The 20,837-nt window shown below is 32.3% G+C and overlaps 3 protein-coding genes across 7 annotated transcripts in view; 1 reads left to right on the plus strand and 2 right to left on the minus strand.

Moving 5' to 3' along the window:
• The window catches only part of LOC128189501 (thrombospondin type-1 domain-containing protein 7A-like), an 84,465-nt gene extending 81,256 nt beyond the window's left edge, over positions 1-3,209 (minus strand). For 2 of the 4 annotated variants that reach the window (XM_052861186.1, XM_052861146.1), the window contains exon 1: positions 2,568-3,209. The gene's annotated coding sequence lies outside the window, so the exon portion shown is untranslated. The remainder of the gene's footprint in view (positions 1-2,567) is intronic. The other 2 variants (XM_052861139.1, XM_052861202.1) reach the window with 2 other exon arrangements.
• A 2,577-nt stretch (positions 3,210-5,786) lies between these two features.
• LOC128189554 (SH3 domain-binding protein 5-like) lies at positions 5,787-13,886 on the plus strand. Of its 2 annotated transcripts, XM_052861212.1 has the most exons (8): positions 5,787-5,871; positions 6,937-6,999; positions 7,254-7,382; positions 7,775-7,936; positions 8,280-8,410; positions 8,973-9,038; positions 11,177-11,219; positions 11,440-13,886. In XM_052861212.1, the coding sequence occupies exons 1-8, from the start codon at positions 5,794-5,796 to the stop codon at positions 12,406-12,408; spliced, it is 1,641 nt and encodes a 546-aa protein (XP_052717172.1). In that variant the 5' UTR covers positions 5,787-5,793; the 3' UTR covers positions 12,409-13,886. The 2 variants fall into 2 exon arrangements, with proteins under 2 accessions (XP_052717172.1, XP_052717178.1); XM_052861218.1 differs by lacking the exon at positions 8,973-9,038.
• A 1,525-nt stretch (positions 13,887-15,411) lies between these two features.
• LOC128171107 (uncharacterized) lies at positions 15,412-20,354 on the minus strand. The gene is made up of 6 exons (XM_052836864.1): positions 20,186-20,354; positions 18,789-18,884; positions 18,397-18,622; positions 16,548-16,610; positions 16,354-16,413; positions 15,412-15,706 (listed from the first exon to the last, which is right to left on the minus strand). Exons 1-6 carry the CDS (start codon positions 20,186-20,188, stop codon positions 15,501-15,503), a joined length of 654 nt encoding a protein of 217 aa, XP_052692824.1. The 5' UTR covers positions 20,189-20,354; the 3' UTR covers positions 15,412-15,500.
• Positions 20,355-20,837: the final 483 nt, after the last annotated feature.

Here is a 20,837-nt window from a genome sequence, read left to right on the forward strand (position 1 = left end):
AACCTCAAATATGGTCATATTTATATACCAACATATTTTAATTTGCTGTAGATTTCAGTTGATGTTTATAATTCTTTCAATGTTTCGCTATCATTACAAAAAAAAAAATCTTCTGTTTTTGATAAAGCCCTTAAACTTTGCTAATATTTAATGTATTTTTCTAATTCATGATTTCAGATAAGTACTATGAGCGGCAATTTACAACTGAAGCTTGGATCAATGTGAAAGACCCTTAAATCATGGAATAATGGAGGAGGACAAGAATGGGTGCATTCACAATTTGTCATCTTCACAACACATACGGTCACAGATGTATATAAACAACCAAGTCTTAAGTCAATTCTTCTGTGCATTCATAGACTTATAATACCTGCATGAAAACATTGAGAGCAGATGGATAAAGGAAGAACTTCCCATAACATGGATGACAACATTAATGTAGATCGAGATGTATAATACAATAAATGTACCCTATCATGTATTCACATGATAATGGCTTTGCAGCAAAAGATCTTTAAAAAAACATAACTGATGAAAGAGGTTATGAACTGTTCAACTCTGATAACACTGCACAGAACAAAACAAGGTATATTTGTATGATAAATTAAAATATATGGTATTCTTTCATCAAATTTACAAATTTAAAACGCTTCCATTTTGTAGATCAAATTTTATTCACATTCACTACAGTCTTATAAGTCTATGATTACTCAACTCTGATAATACATGTACCTTCTTCTGTTCATCTTTAAGATAAGTAAGAATTTTGGGCACTACATTCCAGCTACATTAAATAATTTACAAAATTTCCACAGTTGACATTAAGTCTAGAAGCACTTTTGCTGCTTTGGGTAATGTGGATTAACCATTACAAATGTGATATAGTATCTGCTTGTACATAATGCATTAATGTCAGACAGGAAAAAATAAGACTTGAATGAAAGAAAGGAAATTATATAAATACACAAACATACTCGCCCTCTATGTGCATTATCAGCGGGAAAAAATTAAAGAAGAATTTTTTTTAAAGACACCACTTAGCTTCCTCTGTATAGATCACAGCAATTAAGAGAACAAATTGGTCTCCTATTTGAATTAGGGGCCATTTATCACTTATTCTTAAAGCTCTTACTCTAGTTGCTTTGCAAAAATGATCTGCATGCAACAATAAAATCTATTAATCTAATGGCTTTCTGCTTGTTTTAGGTCATTATTATCACTGCAATTTTTTTTTATGTATTATTTAAACATTTGAAATGAACTATCAATTTCAGAAATTTATCACCTAGCTCCTTCGTTCTATTCATATGTATGACAATTCAAAGTGAAACAAGAAATTCAAGAATGATGACTCGAATACTTGAAAAAAAACCCCTACAATCTATATCTCATACTGTACACAACTACTACTTAGTCCACTAGAAAACATGACATGAACGGATTCTTCAACATTGATAAAAAAAGGAAGAAAAAATCAAATGGTCGTGGCCTATCTATTTATCAAAGTGTCATTTCAATCCTAAACAAGAATAATCCCGATACTTCAGTGCTCCTGATAAATTTCTGTCATATTTTTTTGTCTACGATTTTCTTTCTGCTAACCAACAAATAAATAGTTCTGTCACTCTGAAGTACCCAGAGACACTCCACAAGTACCTGTTAATGCTTTTTTAGAGAGGCATGCCGAGTGCTGCGGTATATATATATAAAGAAAGCCTGTGACTAACAAAACCCCAATGCATACCATTGGTCTTACTCCTCCAAGCGTTATTTGTTTTGTACTTGAAAAGGGACACGATGATGTCCTTCAGATGTATTATTTTCACTTTGGGGGTTAAAATTCAACCATTCAATAGAGAGAGGTGTCATTTGAGAGAAATATAACAGCTGATTTATTTACTTTCTTTAAAATACCAGTTTTTTTCCCCACCTTTTACTCGCTTAAAATTCAATTTTTCACAAAGCTTTTATTTTTTACATTGCTGATATTGAATGTTTAATATATGCATGGTTCATTGAAAACCAATGAACGATGATTATCTTACAATCTTAAGCATCATTAACATTCTGCATGACAAAATCTACGCAGTAAGCACGCACCAAATTAAAACACTATAGACATCTTCAAATAAAATTACCCAGTATAGGAAATTATAACATTAACCATCATTAAGACACACTAATGTTGTTGAACTCTGACAAATGGACACCTATACATTTTATATGAACATTTTGTAATAAAGATAACAAGATTATAAACATGCATCTATCTAACTCATTCTTTCTTTAAAAGAACAACAAAGTTCCAATGAAGAAAAAAAGATCAACAATATATCCATTCAGTTAAGCATTATGCAACCAGACGATATTTAACCATCTATCAATTTAAAGTCCCACTTTCTGCTAACTATCTAACAATCTCAATGGTTGTGGGTGGCTCTTTTTTTTTTTTTTTTTTTTTTTTTTATACCTTTGCTCTTTTCAGCAGCATAAAATTTACACCACATATTCCTGGCCAAAGGAGAAGTCGTACGTCTCAAAAAGGAAAAACAGTGAATTTGACTTACCAGCTATTGAGAGATGTTTCTAGAGGCAAGGAAACCTAGGATGAGTTCACATGGACAACTGGTCCCCTCCCTGATAGAATGCGACCAGAAACGACAATGCCCTCCGATGGATCTACAAAAATTATACCTACAAGGATTTAAATCTCTGCACTCTGCTAATACATGTATAATGATTAAACTATGGTCATAATAAAACCAGTCGAGCAGAAAATCTTACAATGCACGGCCGTCTTATGAGAATTTTCTTTACCACCCAAAAACAGTTATAAATACAAATTGTTGATTTCATATCTATCTAAAATGAGCCAAGCATGACTAAAGATTATCACATCAGACCATCAGTGTCACTAGTGGAGTTGATGCAATGCAAACCTCTTTTATATTTTATCATTGACTTCATCTTGATATTTCTGGGTCAGCAGAGTAGAATTACTGAAAATTGAGCAGAATTATGTGCAAAAAGTTTGTTTTTTATCAGTAGTCAGTACAATAATTGCATGCATTATCTGAATGATCAAATTATGACAAATGGTGACAAATTGTCCAACATTGCCCAAAGATAAAAATGATGAAATTAGCAGTCAAAAGCACTATAAATTCATTCATGATACACATTTTAAAATCAATGTTTCCGTTCTTTAATCATTTTATTAGAATTGGAGACATTTACATTGGAAATGCTTATTTAGATAGAACGATGTGATGCAAGGGGAGTAACTCTGTTTGCATGATTCAGGCCGAGTATTGAATCAAACCGAATATGGAGCTAATTTATTAATTAATCAGTTTAAAATGCTCCCTTAATCAACTAAAATGTTCTTACTAAAGAAACAACTATAAGCTTGTACCATGGCAGTCAATTTCCTTTAAAATGAAGTATGTTTGTATGTTGTTTAATTTAACTCTGGAGAGTCTTTCCTCTGATTTTCTGCATCTAAATACATAGATTTAATTTTATTCTAGGAATAAGCTAGGAGTTATTCTTTGAGTTATCATGAGATGATAATTTTGATCAGGGCATGCATGATCAAATCCAATAAAGCTTGAAGGCCTTTACGATAGAATCACATCATAATAGTCAAAAAATTATTCCTTATTACTAAATTTATATAATTCTCAGCAATTGCACTGTCAAATATTAGAGTATCAATTATGCAAACCCCGCTTACACCCCAACAATACGTCATTTGAATTTATTGGACTGAACTTTATAAATTTGATTTGTATTGCTATCATATATACAAAGACACTGGAAAATGTAAATATTTACAAATACTTTGTATATATATATTTCCACATGCAACCAGGGCAAATTTATTAATTCCAAAAGTATATGTATCAAAGTTTTGAAACTTACTGTATAACAAACCTTGTTTATATCTTTATCAATGGATACATCCTAGATAGCTGTCATAAATTTCTTCATACATTAAATATTGCACCTAAAACCTTTGATGCTTCAATTCATGAATAAGCCAAATTAAAGCATTTTTGTTTCAGGTCCCTAAAAGTGCCAAATTGCTGATCTTACATGCTCTCCCCTACTCAATATTATGCCACACCTTGATTAAATCATAGCAGCATTATAATCTTCCTGATGTAACTGTAAAATACCAAGATTTATATCCTGCCAATGAACATATTTAGAAATATGTTCATTGTAAAAAATACTTTCCATTGTTAATTATACTGCTTACTACCCTGTCTTTTACTCCAGAGAGGAGAATAGGGGTGTATTTGTTTGCTACCTCCAGAACTCGTCCCGAATATCTCCAGCAGATCTCCATTGTCTACCTGCTTTTTGGGAAGTAGACAATGTAGATCTACTGGAGATCTCCATACTGCAAACGAGCAAATTAGGATTACTCTTCAATGCAGTTCTCCAATCTACCAAACGATTACACCCTAGGCTACTGACCATACTCCTCCACCTCATTCTGTCTTGTGGTAGATTTTCCAGTTGGTATCACTTGCACCCTTTCTCCTCCATCTCCATTGGAACACTCTCTTTGCATGGCCTTCCCCTTGGTTTTTAACCTGTAGGTTCCATTGAAGTGCCTGCCGAGTGATTTATACAATTTCTCAAGAAAGCATGTTACAGCTTATATTTATACGTACATCTATCTAATTATTCATAAAAATTGAGTAAAAGTATGTCAATTATTATCAATATTGATAAGAACATATTAAAACACAAGGATCTGCCAAATTTTCCATATATAATGGTAACCATGGTAACAACAGCTAAGTACACCATTACTTAGAAGTCTGAGGTTTGCAAGTCCATGGATATATAGAGTCGTGTTCCCAATGAACATGTAGCTTTAGTTTCTCTCAATCAAAAAATAACATACACTACAAGACAAAAGCAAAAGAACAAAAAAGACAAATTTTGAACGATGTAAAAATTATCTATTATCAGTGATTAATTATCATTCAAAATGCTATATACTGCATTTAAAACAGCATTTTAGAATGCGTATTCTTTATGGAGCATTTCAAAACAGATTTGATTTTACTTGAACATACATGTATTTTATTGTGTCATTACACAAGAAGATTGAAAACAAGTTCTTACAACTTTTTACATATCGATGGATGAACTTAGTTTGAACACAAAGGTATTTATGATCATCAAAATTTACAGCCAAAAGTGGTGGAAGCAAAACCCCGGGGCAGAGTATAGTTCATTTCCCTGGATAACAGTGAAAAACGGGGATATCAGTCTTGTCATCCATGTGTGAATTACATTCGATTTTAACATTAAGAAAAAGAGGTCTTATATAGGTCTAATATATAGCATGTGAACCAGAGATATAAATAACATAATGTTATTTAAGTCTGTACTGCAGTACTTCATTCAATTTGATGTGAATAGCAACTTGCATCTTCAGCAGTGGTATGTCAATGATATCTTTTTCTTCCCAAGTCGCCTTCGCTTCTCAGAAACAGATGTACAATTTCACACAAACTTTTGACTGAAATCTCCCGCGGTTAGTCAGTGCGCTGATAAGTCAGACTAATCACCGGAAAAAAGCAAAACACATTTAAAGTCTAAAAATCATTTGAATGTGAAGAACGTTACTCTTAAAATCGTATAAAAAAACAAATCATATACCAATGCAATATTATTTTTTAAAAATATGCATTCTGTAAAGGAAATAATTTGATAATAAGTTTCGTCAAATAGTGAATCCTTTCCCAAACTGGAATTAAAAAAACAAAGATGGCCGACCGAGATGGTCGGCTATCGCCTGCTTGTCTTGATGATTTGGAGGACGAGTCTTTGGATCCAAGAATTCAGGTGTGGTGATCGTACTTATATAGGCATTGAACTTTGTAAAAATCATTTTAGCTTCATCCAGCTGTAAGATTTTATACGACGTGTGTTTTTAATTTGACAGTTCTTTGTTTAGGTTTTGAAAAAGAGCATAGTTTTTGTAAATCAGGTAAAAGGACTATATTCCAAACACATTTACAGTTTTATTCGAATCATCTAATTTATATTCTGTTTTGAAATAAATTTGATTGTTGTTATTCTTGTTTTTTGAATTATATTGGTTTGTTTGGCTACTCTATGGTTGCACTGTTATGTAATTTATTTATATTTTCAGATAATTTTATAGGAATTATATCAGTGATCAACATGTGTTTTAAGTACAAGAATGAAAGGGTCAATGAAATTGAATCTGTCTAATATGAATATCAATATGACCAAAGATCTATCATTATATAGAACTCTGTCCCAAGTTTCTGGTTTAACCACTTTCTGCGTAGGCCTAATATCTCAATAATCATAAATACCTGTGTGTCCAAACTACATCCATGTGTGAATTAAAATCGATTATAACATGAAGAGAAAGAGATCTTACATAGGCCTATTTATAGCATAGTGGATAAAACTATACAATTGTTATCTTGTTATCAAGCTCAAATCTCTACTGGCATGCGACCAGTTCTCGCCGAGTACCATTTCTCGCCAGTACATTGTGACGTCATTTTTCTTCTATAATTTTATGTGTTGAAAAAATGACGTCACAATGTACTGGCGAGAAATGGTATTCGGCGAGAACTGGTCGCACACCAGTACTGTTGTAATGACGTCACTGGGATTATCACATTTTACATATTCATTTTTTGATATGATTTCAACTATTTTCAACATTATTTTTAAAATTCTCAATTGAAGTTTAATTTTTGGGGCAAGAAAAACATAATGCCGCACATAGTCCATTGATTGATCTATATAATTCTTAATATTCATAAATATGCAACAGGGTTGTTTGAGTAAGTTGCAAGATTTACCGTATTTACCTGGTATAGATAAAGACATTCTAGATCATCTGTCTATCTTATTTTGGTTCATTAGGGAGAATTGGAGAGATTGAACAAGGCGTCTGAAGAAATAAACAAGCTAGAACTGGAACTTGATGTAAGTGCCAAATTTGTTTTCTATAACTAGTAACATATTAATATGCATTAACACGTACCATACACAATGACATGTATAAATTAATTCAATTTTATCGATGATGGTGTGTTATTATAAACTTTTCTGATTTATAGATTGTAGTAATCTATAATGCACTTTAAGCCATTTAACAGTAAGTCTTCTCTGTTGTTTAAGCTCCTACTGATGCAGTTTTGTAGTGAGAAACTGATTCATGTACTCTTGTAATCTTTCAGGATGCTAGAGCCAGTTTCAGGCAAGCTCTCACAGATTCCACACACCAACTCAATTCTTTAGCCAAAAAGCTTGGCTCCGTTGTGGAAAAGGCTCGACCATACTATGATGCCAGGATGAAAGCAAAGGAGGTATAAAGGGAGAGATGTACCACAAAGAAATGCTGGGGCATTGATAGAAGCATTCACAGAACCATTCATTTCATATACTGTGAAATCACTGATATTCATGGGGGGGTCAATTTTTGTGGATCTTGTCGATATTCTTATACACACAAATTAACATCTTAAACAAAGTATGAAGTACAGTCGTTATTCATTTTACATAGAATGATAAACGTATATTCGCATAATTACATCACAACAAACCGTTAAAAAATTTGCAATCCAGTCCACGAACATTTTCTTCATGTAGATCAATTTTTGCTTCCTTTGGGTCACATGTTGCCATTATACCTCATTTACATATTCTACCTGTAATACTTGCACATTATTTTCATGTAGATTAACTATTGCTTCTTTAGGCTCACATTGAGACCCAGAAGGCAGCTTTGCGGTTTGAGCGAGCATGCAGTATGCACGAGGCAGCTAAGGAGATGGTGCAGCTAGCGGAGCAGGGCTACAACTGTAGGGAGGAACCGTCGGACCCTGCCTGGCAGGAGATGCTGAACCATGCTACAATGAAGGTCCTACATATCTACAGTGACAGTCATCAGTCTAGTTCTTTATAGATGGTTTAATCTTGAATAATCATGTTTCACCCGTATTTGATTACTAATCCATTAGGCCTACTGCCTTGTAATTACATGTCTTCTAGTTTGGAAAATTGTAAGAAATGTAAAGTGTGTTTTGAGCCGAACAAGTATTGACTGTGCACTTTTCAATTTCTTGCCACTTTTATGATTCAGTCTCTTTGAAAGTAAATGGTTTAAGAATAAAGTGCATTGATTTACTATTAGATTATTAGGGGAGAGAGTTGTTAATTTATGAGAGGCAGTTTTCATACAATGAAGGTGATATTATTGACAGGTGAATGAGGCAGAAAAGGAGAGGAATGAAAGTGAACAAGATCACAGGCACATAATGATAAAGTTTCAGGAATGTGAGGAAGTCGTACATCACCTGCAGAGGGAGCTCAAGAGAGCCATTGCCAAATCTAAGTAAGTCAAACAACACCCTCTACCCTTGTTTTTTGTAGGTTGTTTTAAATCATCACACAAATACATTTTTTCCCCATGCATTATGATAACAATGGGTACCCATCAATTTCTTTTTTTTTTTGACAAAAACCTGTCTGACATCACTGTCATTTAACATTATATCCAGTGCATTTTGGTTGTTATTGTCACACCTGATTGACTTTGTTTATTTTTAAGTGGAATGTTTGTTGCAGACCATCTGGTAATGGACTTGCATGTTTTTTTGGCTGTGATCTCTAAAGCTACATTGTTTAATGGCCAGATCCAAGTGTTTCAGCATAATGATATGGACAGTTATATTCTGGTCTTGGATCATTTCTATTTATTTTCCAATGCTTTGATACTAGTCAATGAAAGATACATATTTTTTGGGCTGTAAGATTTTGTTCTATCACTAACCCTGTTTTCTGACCTGGCCAAACAAATGATTTTTTTTTTCTGTGTCAGATTTTTTTCCCTGAAATTTTCTTGACTTGGCTTTTAACTCTTCGGTAACATGCTTTGTACTTATTTCTGCTCATAGTTTTTCCACTCGTCGAAGTTTCCTCCAGATGAGTGATATAGTAAACCGATATCATTTAACAATGTTGTAAGTAGTCCTTTAATATTAGGCATGAGTTCCACACCTTGTCCATCTCAAGTCTCCTAACTCGAGCCTTTGCATTGGCCTGAAAAGTGAATCCTCCATTTCTTTTTTTATTACCTACTGAAAGCTGAATTTTAATTTTTTCAAACATTTTTTCCTTCATTATACTGGTATTCTCCTTAAGAATCTCTTTTGCATGATGTGGTTGGGTAATTGGTATGCATTGCTATAGTCTTATGGCATCAGCATCTTAGCTTCAATTTCATTTTCATGTTTATTTTTGGTATGAGTATTTAAAGAAAGAATTTCTCTGTGTCCTGACTTGTTTCAGTCAAGCATTTATTGTCATCTCTGCTCATTTACAATCATATGTCTGTTACCAGGAAAAGTAACGGTACATGTTTCTGAATACTCCACATTAACAAATTGTCTATTTAGTAATTATAAATAAATTCATTTTGAGTACCTTATAATACATGTATTAAATTATTAATAGTAATATACACATACATTACTTGGTCCATTTACTTGTATCTTTTATTTACTTCTTCACATTTTATTTACATCTACACGTTAGACTTGATATGAAAACTCTGGTTCTCAAGTAATTAATTTGTCTGTTTATACACACATATGGTATTTTGTTAGCTGCAGGACTGTAGCTCCCGGTCTGAAAAAATTTGGATGGACGACCTGGGAGCTACAGTGCCTCCCATAGTAAAATTTACTGCGCACAAAAAAATGCGCTAGTTTTGGACCGATTAATCTCATTTACGATCACATTCTGTACAAATATTTGATTCCAAAAAATTCCTCTGACATTTTACTACAGATATCGTCACTTCACTTGCCTCTGATATTCTTTTAAACACCATCAGCTGCCCTGTAAATTAAAGTGGTGCAAGTTTGTTTACATTTGAAACTGGCGACTCTCGATCTCGACGTAAATTAACATACTTCATTTTCAGAGGTCGGTTATCATTTTTAAGAGAAAGTCTGAGGCAAGTAAAGTGACGATATCAGTTGTAAATTGGCTGAAGAAGTTAATGGTACTAATTCTTTTTACAGAATTTGTGTGAAAATAAGATTAATAAGTCCAAAATTAGCGCAATTTTTTGTGCGCCGTAAATTGCAGATTTTCCCTATGGAAGGCACTGTAGCTCCCAGGTCGTCCATTCGAATTTTTTCAGACCGGAAGCTACAGTCCTGCAGCTAGGTATTTTGTATACAATTTAAGTTAATTTCCTTAGTTATATAGAGAAAAATATTGGGACCGTAAGTTCACTTCGAGAGATCAAGAACTTCGAGAGATCGAAGTTCGAGCCATCGAGTGTCACCTGTATATCACTATCTTATTTTCTAGTTATAGTTTATATTAACATATCTGTATATATGTGTTGAAATTAGTAATAAAAATGGTTGACTTTCTATGTGGCCAACAGTTACAGCTCAGCACATAACAAGAAGATTTGAATTTTTTTTTTAATGCTTGCTTGGATACATAGCTTTTATTATCATGTATTAAAAAAGATGCAGATGCTGCTATTGATGAAAACAGATGGTGATTTGATGTGATCAGTAGTAACTTGGTACATGCTGAGGATACAGTACAAATAAAATGAATGGATTCTAAATCAGTTCTTGAGTAGATCATTCAAATAAAAGTTCCTTTTGTATGTTATTCAGCAGAAATGTGATGGTACTCTGAAGTAAGTTTGTGCTTGTAGTGCAAGTCAATGGTAGATTTGCATGAAGGAGATAATAGGTAGATATAACATGTTTGATTAAAGGAGTACCGGTACATGTATAGTATAATGTACTGTCTAGAAGTAAACATTTGAAAAAAATTGGCCACAACTATCTAGCCTTATTTGATATATTGTTTTTGTTGGCAGTGCATTCCCTTGCAGAATGTCAAATACTGTATGTTCTTTTTAATGCTAGCTTTTCATTTGCACTCTTTTATGGTAACACAATGCCATGATATCTTATGCAGTTCTCACACAGCTTGAATAAAGCCTTCCTACAAGTTATCTTTATTAGTAAGGATGAATATTTTAAAAAATATTGTTTGAGTAATTTTACATTTAAAGTGTGAATTGTGATACATTTGAGTAATTTTTTTTTGTTTTTTTGTTTAGGCCATATTTTGAAATGAAGGCAAAGTTCAATCAAACAATGGAGGTAAGAATTCATTTGTACCTTTGACTGCAAAATGTTAATTATTTTTTATTCACAAATTAAATTTAGTTGATAAATGTATAGAATAACAGATCTGTAATTCTTCTTGGAAGCTTTGTGTGCAAGAGTAATGACCATCCACCCCCTCAATGTTTTAGATGAAATTTATAACTTGTATTTCAAATAAAACACATTGACCATTTATGTTGCTTGCCTCTTATAGGAACAGAAAAGAGGAATAAAAATTCTAGAAGAAGATGTCAGTTCAGCTAAAACCATGTATTCTGAAGCTTTACGGAATCTGGAGACAATCAGTGATGAAATCCACCAACAGAGAATGGAGAAGAGGAGAAATGATGAACTTGGGGAGAGGGGGGCAGGGGTAGGGTCAGAGACCCCCTCCCCTCCCCCTTTCAGAGACTCTGGTCACATTAATGGTGAGGGGCAGAATGCTGGTGTGGAGACTGAGGAATATGTTCCCTCCTCGGTTATTTATCCATCTGTTGAAAAGGCTCGAAACCCTAGTTATTTGAAAGCGGTAGGTGATTATGGGGAAAAGGACGAAGAATTTCCTGTGCCAAGTTTTGAGAGTGAATACAAGTCTCTTCCAGATCCCCACAAACCAGCTTTTAGAACTCGTAGTGCTCCGATAGTTGAAGATGATGTGTTCTCCGATGACCAGCGAGAGCGAAGCCAGTCAATGAGACACTCCAAACCAAATCCAGCTCATCTGGATCAGGGTCAGTCCAACTCTGACCCATCCAGACTAAACAAGGCTGAATCCAGAAAGAAACTCCAGGCAGGGGGGTTGATTCTGAAAATAGACTCCAACATGGACCCCTTAGCTGGAATGTATAGTGCTCCATTAAAACCGACTCGTTCAACCAGATCTCAGGGCAAGAATCGTAGCAGTAGGAAGTCCAAGAGTACTACTGGGTGGTCCCCTCAGTCGAGTGTACTAAGTGTTCCAAGCGGGGAGGATGGGGAGAGCTCAGACTCAGAGAGCGTGATCAGCACAGGACCAATGTTGGATGACGAACAAGTCCTGGCTCTCACTCTGGACTTTGAGAAGGTTTCCACAGACGATGCCTCTCCACCAGCTAACCTTAACTGGCGTCGGAAAAGTCTACCCCCTAATCTCAGTCACTTGGAACAATTTTTACATAAGTCTGTAGATGATGAAAATGTGTAAGCAATTAGTCTGTAAACTATGAAGACTTGTAAACATTTGTTCATTTTTATTATTTTTATTTGTAATCAAACTGGTGCATTTTCTTTGTTGATCTTTGTTGTAAACTCAGTTTTCATTCATAGTAATTTTTGTAGCATGTAAGGCAAATTTTGAACCTGTTGAAAATGTAAAAAAAAAAAAAAAAGTCATACTGTAAAATCATGCTAGAAAATGTTTGAAATTTGAGGTTTGAATACTAGTATGTGGGGAAATATTTACATTTTTTTTCTTTGTGAACTGGGTATTCTGCAGAATCTCTGTTAAATATTTGTCTTTGCAGGATAAAAGTTCTTGAATGAAAACTGCCAAAAAAAATCCTCCATAAGTGTTAAAAATGGGTTAATGATCTGTGTTCCTTTGAGAACAGGGTATTTCTGTCGGTGCTTGTGATTTTCTGCTGTTATACTTAGTATATACCTTGGTAGCGTGTAATATGTGGTGGTGTGAAACATTTCCCCCTCAAGGACCTGTATATTTTTTATTTTTTACCAGGCTTACATTAGTTAGCCTTTAGTTTTTGTACTGTGCTTATACATGGTTTTACATACCCTCTTCAAATCAAGCCATCTTTGGACATTTGTTCTACATTTTGTGTATTTGAATTTTGAAACTTGAATGGAAAAAAAAGGCTTAAGACTAGTCAAACTTAACACTACCTATACAGTATTTTATGCATTTTATATTAAAATGTATTTTACACTTTCCCTATTCAGTTCAAGTAATTCAAAAGTCTGATATTCTGTTTGAAAATGGCAGTTAAACTAGCCAATTTTTTAATGAAGTTATTAGCCCAAGTTTGAATTTAGAGCTATTCTCAGCACACACCCACCCCCCCCCCCCCTCCCCATGATTGATTTATGAATGCAGACATTTTATACTGGTATATATTTATTTTAGCCATTAGAATTACATGACCATTTATACAATCAGATCTCCATTTTGTTTTGAGATTCGTAATCAGTGCCTCATAATGGAAGCATAATCAAAATAATCCTTCTATCCTCTGTTGTGCTTTCTCACACAGTCACACGTTAGCCTGTGTTGTTAATTAGACATCAGTGCTTTTAAAAATTCACTTAATTTTCTTTTAAAGTTAAGTTATTAGACGGTAGTTATGTAAACTTTAAAGTTATACCAGCACTGTAGTCCAGGGATTTTTTATAAATCAAATTCAATACAAGCGGCTGTCATAGTAAATGAATGTGACCAAGATTTATCTTGTTTCAATTACTCTAGTAAAAAAAAAATCAACTTGTAAATGTATGAATCTTATATCTGTATCTTTTAAAAAGTGTTTATAAGGTTGACTGACAAATAAGGTATGTGATTTCTGAAGAATAATGATATAATTGATTCCTCTCAGAATTAAGGTAAGGTTTTACTTTGCATAATGTGTTTTGATGTTTAGAATGAATAGAATAAAAACGAGGAATCTCTAATGCTTTATTTTTATTGTAATTTTAAATTAAACTGAACTTTATTAAAAATGTTCATGTATCATGGAACATGTAACAATGATTTATTGAATTTAACTACCTTTAAAAAGACACACAGAGATATGATATTCAGAATGACAAACCATCTTTACCAAAACATGCTATTGTGAAGATTTTGCATGAACATTTGAAGTATAATACATGTAGAATTATTTGAAGCATAGAGATTAACAATTGTTTTCATTATTTCTGGATAGTCTCTTCATGTAGCTTTTTATTTTACAAAATAGCCAGTAATACCAACAACATAAGCAGTTTATGTTTTATTGTTATCGGCGATTCTAAACGTTCTAGAAAAGGAGTTTTCCAAAACACACATACTACATTCACATTTTCCGAATCATCTAGCTTTCCGTCAAAGCCCTTCGCCCCAAATACGCCATGTCATGTTTGGTTTTGCCTTGACAATGAAAGTTCGTTATAAACCTTTGACTCGTTATGAGTTAAAATAAATAGAAATAATATTTCTAATGCATGAGATTGAATCAATTTATTAAATAGATGATAGTCTGACAAGTTAAATAACAGTTATTTTAAACCATTACATTTTACAATTTATTTCAAACGACAAATAAAAATCCGCTCGTCTCTCTGATCTCAGACCAGCCGTATACGAGATACATACCACCACATAACAGCTGAGAAGTAGGATGATGTTACCCGAGTTCAAAAAATACATCATCTATTATTATGGCATGCCAAATTCACAAAAATGAGCTGAACATTGTTTCACATTTGATAAATTAGGTTTATTGACTGGTAACTATAGTTTACAAACCGCAAACTATACTTAACCATTCGTTAACTATAGTTTTCATTTAACGGTTGTAAACAATAGTTGATAGTTAACGAACGATAATCAAAGTTTATCTGACTGCAATGTTACCAATAGATTTTGCTGATAAATATAGATTCATATTTGTAAAATATAATTAAATACGTTAACCATAGTAAAGACTTGTTAATCATAGTTTCACAATCGTGAAACTGTATTTATCAAGTATATTATGTTTTGCAATCGTAAATGGTTGTTTTCAATGTTAATTATAGTTTAACACTTCTGAAACATAAATGATCGCATTTACTATGGTTTACAGATCTAGATGTGAAATATAGATTAACGGCGTTATATTAATTTACAGAGATGAAACAATAAAACAATAAAATTGTTTTTAAAAAAATACATTTTTACAGACTTTAGTTTGGGACTATATTTTGTGGCGGAAGATTTTCAGGAAGGTAATGAACAATTTTCATAGCTCACTAGTTTTTGAGTACTGTTACTTTAGCTTCCTAATTTTCAGCGCTGACCAAACTTCTAGATAGTTTGTGTGTTACGTTATATTCATGATATTCTAAAAAACATTTAAACAATAATTTGATATTTCTATCCATATATTTTTGCAAATTTAGCTTATATTTCATATTTCGTCCGTTTGCGCCCCCCCCCCCCCCCCCCCCCCATAGAGCGGTACATCGTAAGTTTGTCAAAGAAACAAAAAATAAATACAAATGATGATAAAAAAAAATAGAGCAGAGCTATTTAGATCCCTGGTTTCATACCAGTAGATAGTCTGGGTTGCACGTATCAGAACTATACCCACATCTCTTCTTAATATTGTCCCATAGAACCATTTTGTCATCATCACTAAATGCACAGGTTCTGTTAGATAAAATACCAAGACTGCATGAAACGAATCCATTGCACGTGTAGCAGGATTGGTAGTCTCCATCAGGACGACCAGTACAGTTGTTAACGCAAACTGAGATAGAAATACTAAATGAGTTAATCAGAATCAGTTATTCAACCAGAGCTTTTCCACACACAAAAATATATGCTTTGATCCGTCACTTAAAACAAAGTTAAAATTTTGCAAATATATCACATAATTGTATGTTTCCTATGAGTATCAAGAATACAGAGAGTACCAATAAAATAATCTAATATTTGATATCATAGTATTACGTATTATATTTAGACCGACATATTTTTGGAGACGATGAAAAATTGCTAATGTATTCTTTCCATGCATGTGTATTTTTTTAATGGCGATCTTATGATATGTAATGAAGTGAGAAAGTTACAATCATGAGAGATTAATACATATTTCTGTTTCACCCCTGCCAATATTTTGGATGACATTTACCATTGAGTTTTTGTAATGAAAGAATTAAAAAAATCAGAAAAATTAAAATATCGTAATACTTGTGTACTAGCATTTGATATGGTTGAAAGAAATGTTGCCTTTAGAGTACTGAACAGTCAGTAGCAGGTTAAAAGTCAAATACAAATAAACAAAGGTGGAATGGATTTTAGTAATGATCTTTCCAATCTAGTGTGAATATTCTACATTTTGACGTGTATTATCAACCAAGCGAACTACTGTTCGGGTAAAATCGAAATGCTCACCTAATAAATGGATCATGGTGAAAATTTTCCTATTCATATCCTTTTTCCATGAAATAAAATCTAGAAATATAAGTACAATCAGGACAATGTATCGGTAAAAAAATGCGTATTTCATTTGTTTATTATCAATGTTAAACTTTTTGTTTCAACAATTCAATTGCTTAAAGGTTAGAGTATTTATGTACAAGACATACCCGTTTCGTTCAAAAAACGCTGTAGAACCAATTCACTAGCACTCTTTGTTTCATTCTTTATATCTATGTGGTAAAATATTGAACATTGACAATAAACAAGATATAACTACAGAACATATTAATGTTGAAAAATTGTGCGAGCAGTCCCAAGAATTTTTGAATGGATAAAAAGAAGAACTTCCCATTATAAATCCCCGTAAGAAACACATTTTCTTGTCTGTAAATTTCTCCGGAAATGTATGAAGGAAGAAATCTTAGAATGTTTGCCATATACATGTATTTATTCTAATAGTTTTTCACTCACAGGTATGTGTGTTTATCAAGAAATTCAACAAAATGGAAATAAAAATTGTAACCGTGGCCAGACTATTATAGTAGTATACATTTACCGAAGTTTAAGAGCTTAGCTGGTTTGTTCAAAAGATATTGCCAAAAACAGATATTGCAAATGGCAGGATACAAATACAAGACACAATTATACTCTGGATTCTCGACTTTCGCTGCTTAATTGAAATGCAAACAAATAATTAGTCACATTTTTTTCAAAATCATTAGACCCGATGGCCATGGCTAAAATTTCCAAAATCTATACTACTATATTAAAATAATAGACTCGAATTTTTGGGCTTTAATACCGAGAAATCTGAAGAGAACTGTCTTTTGTTTTATATATTTTTAACATCATTGGTACTTGGAGATTACCAATTTGTTTTTATTTTTTCTCAATCAGGCTTCGCTAATTAGTAATCAACAAAAATTCCTTTAAAAAATCCGGAAATCGTCTGAATTTTTCGGATTTTACAATCTTGAGCATGCGCATTACATTAACGCTAAATGCATGGATAAACTCAAAAACGATAATACATATACGTGTAAATTTTCATTAAAAATTTGCTTTTTTTCCTATTCGTGAAAGAAAATACTGGAGATAACTCTAAGTGCGTTTAATATGAAAAATTCCGAGAGTTCTGAATGTCAACATGGTGTGCAAATTTGATGTATCTATTTTTAAAATGCCAGACCTAATATATGCAATGTCAACATGTGCATGCACGGGTCAAAGTCTAGTAAAGATAAATATTGCTTAGTATCATTAGCATTTGTGAAATTTGAGTACTGATATGCTCACTGCATGTTGATATTCTTTCTATTAACACTGTTAAAACTTTAAACATTGTAATTACAGAATCGCTTCAGAAAAATGGATAGGTTTGTAATAATGCGAAATGTATTAGTAATGCATTGCAATGCATTATATATTTTCAAAGTAATGCAAGTAATGTGTAATGCCCTAAATTTAGCATTATAAGCAATGGTAATATAATGCATTACTTTCCAAAATCTAGTATAACGCTGGAATTACAAGGCACTTCTACTAGGGTATGCATTACTACGCTTATTAAATATGCATATTCTTTTTTGAAACCGTGATAAATTAAAAAAATTGAAATTGTACTTGATTAAAATTCATTTTGACGAAGAAAGAAATAGTTCTATATTTAAGCTGATACATGTATATAAAAAAAAATTACTACAAAAATTTACCTCAAAATGTTGTTCATCCAATGAAATTTTTAATATTAAGAATGTGTCAACAACACAAAATGCCCTCTGGATAATCTAACCGCTCAACACCCTAATCAATTTCTCTAATCATGGACAAAAAAATAATAGCCTAATTGGAATTTAATGCCAAAATTCATGAAGTAATGGTAATGTAATGCATTACTTTACGATGTATATCGACCCAAACCTGAAAAAAGTATTTTTTTTTATCACTTAAAATTACAAATCTAGGTTGGCTCTTAGGAAATTATATCAATATTGCCACAATTAAATGATTAATTACCAATTTGCAGAGCATGTTTTATCTCTGCCTGAATGGATGATAAATTTTCAAGAATACTCCATTCTGGTATCGTCCATATATTCTGATTGATCTGATTGGGGATGCTATCCATGAGACTCTTTGTGCTTACATGATTAGCAATAATTGTTGATAATACGACAGTGACCAGGATGAAAGAATACAGCACCACGTACTTCGTTAAGATATGCCCTTTCGAAGTCTTCATCTCGAGTTGAAAAAAGAAGCAACGTGATAATAATAAAGATCGAAATAATAGTTGAATGACCCTATGCTTTGATTGATTTAATGCTTTATTAAAGAAGTTTTTGTCAACATTGATTTCATTAGATACTTTAATTTATTCATAGATTGTCCTGACTATAGAAGGTTACTTCGTGCTGTTTCTCTGAAGTCACATCTGCAGTGGATTGATCTTGTCCATTTTCCATTTTCGATCTGTCTACTTTAACCACTACTTCGTTTAGCTCCTAAATAAAATTCAACAAAATTGTAATTTTTTAATGTGCTATTGTAACGACTTTGACAATTACGAACAATGAATTGGCTTGATTAAAAAGGTGCAAGGATCCTCGTCACCTCTTACTTTTACTTTTTAAGACTAAATGCCACAACATGGAAATTTCAACCCAATGTGAGACTGTTTAACTCGCGAAAGAGTTAGCTGTAGATCCACAATCGGTGAACCATCAAAAATGGCCTTTACATTAGTATCTTTTTATTACACAATAACATTTCCAATAGAAGAGAATGAGATTTGATAACATTTTATTACTATAAATGATTATAAATAAATATGACAACAAAACGGTGATTGAGTTTAAAGATACAGGTAAAACACTAATTTAGATGTATACTATATATATAACTTATGTACGTTCACCTGAAGAAGGATGTAAATCCAGAAAGCGCTAGTGAATAGAAACTTTGGAACTGTTCATTTTCTTTTTTGATTATATATATATATATATATATATATATATATATATATATATATATATATATATATATATATATATATATATATATATATATATAATATCCAAAAATATATTGAGTTTATCTCGGTGTTAAGTCTGGCGTTATATATATATATATATATATATATATATATATATATATATATATATATATATATATATATATATATATATATATATATATATAATATATATATATATATTTTAAATATTTACATTTTTCAATGTCTTTGTCTGTGATAACACTACGAATCGATTTGATAACGTATAGTCGAATACCTTTCATCAATGACTATTATAACATTTAATCGCACGATTCCTGAAAATCATATAAAAATAAGTAACGAGGAATCATTCTTTGAATATTATCAGGTGATCAAATACGATCGGGCGTGATCAAATCCATCATTAACCATTCAGGGCTCTATTAGATTTGATCACCCCTTACCGTATTTGAAAAATTCATAATACTCAGAACGATTCCTAATTCTTTGTAATATAATAGAAACCTTAAGTATGCATCCGAAAAACTTAGTTTTCAATCGGAATTTTAATAAAATCACCGATATGCAAACGATTCCATTTCGGAATTCAAAGATACAGTTTACGTAAATCATTATATGACCAACACTATAAACTTAGCTGTAATTTTTAATTTTCAATCAGTTTCATTTAAAATAGATTATTAAATGTATCATTATCAAAATCCAAATCATCGATTTTGAAGAGAAAGCATGATATTACTTTGGATAAAAAATAAAAAAAAACCCAGTAGTAACCACCAAACTTACCATGACCACCGTAGACTCTGAACGTACTCAGGATCTGTTAATTTTGACCGATCTTTACTTCCGGATTGAAAAAAGTCGCGTGTGATTTATGAGAATAAACTTACAGGATTATGTAACAATTGAAGGACCAATATATCATTCGAATAAAATTTACAGTCGACGAATTCTAGTGTTGTTAAGTCTTCAATTATCACTGTGTTGCACATATCAAGTTCGATTTGATGTATGTAAAAGAGGTCGAGAGAACATAATAGTTTTGTGATTTATATTATAAAGAAGTTTTGTTGCTAAGAAACTCGGAACTAAATAAATTTCATATGTCTGGCATTGTCTGAAAGAGGGAAATTCCAAGATTTTTTCATCTTTTAAAAATATTTTTAATTAGACATGATCATAATTTTAATTAGCTGAACACACCATTCTCTATTTCAGATTAAAAAGATACGAGTACTCTCTCGAGTGGTATCTCTGAAATCCGTTGTACAATCGGAGGTCATTTGTTTTAAATACTCAGTCTCTTTTGTATAAATTTTAAAATGACTTTTCACAGTCGTCGTCCCAGGACCGGAACCACTTGGCTTCTGGTCAGGAATTTATAGTCTTAGTATCATGACTGGACTATTTTTTTTCTTCTGCCAAGTACCATGGAGTA

This window comes from Crassostrea angulata, chromosome 1 (genome assembly GCF_025612915.1).
Source record: "Crassostrea angulata isolate pt1a10 chromosome 1, ASM2561291v2, whole genome shotgun sequence".
In the NCBI taxonomy this organism is placed as follows: domain Eukaryota; kingdom Metazoa; phylum Mollusca; class Bivalvia; order Ostreida; family Ostreidae; genus Magallana; species Magallana angulata.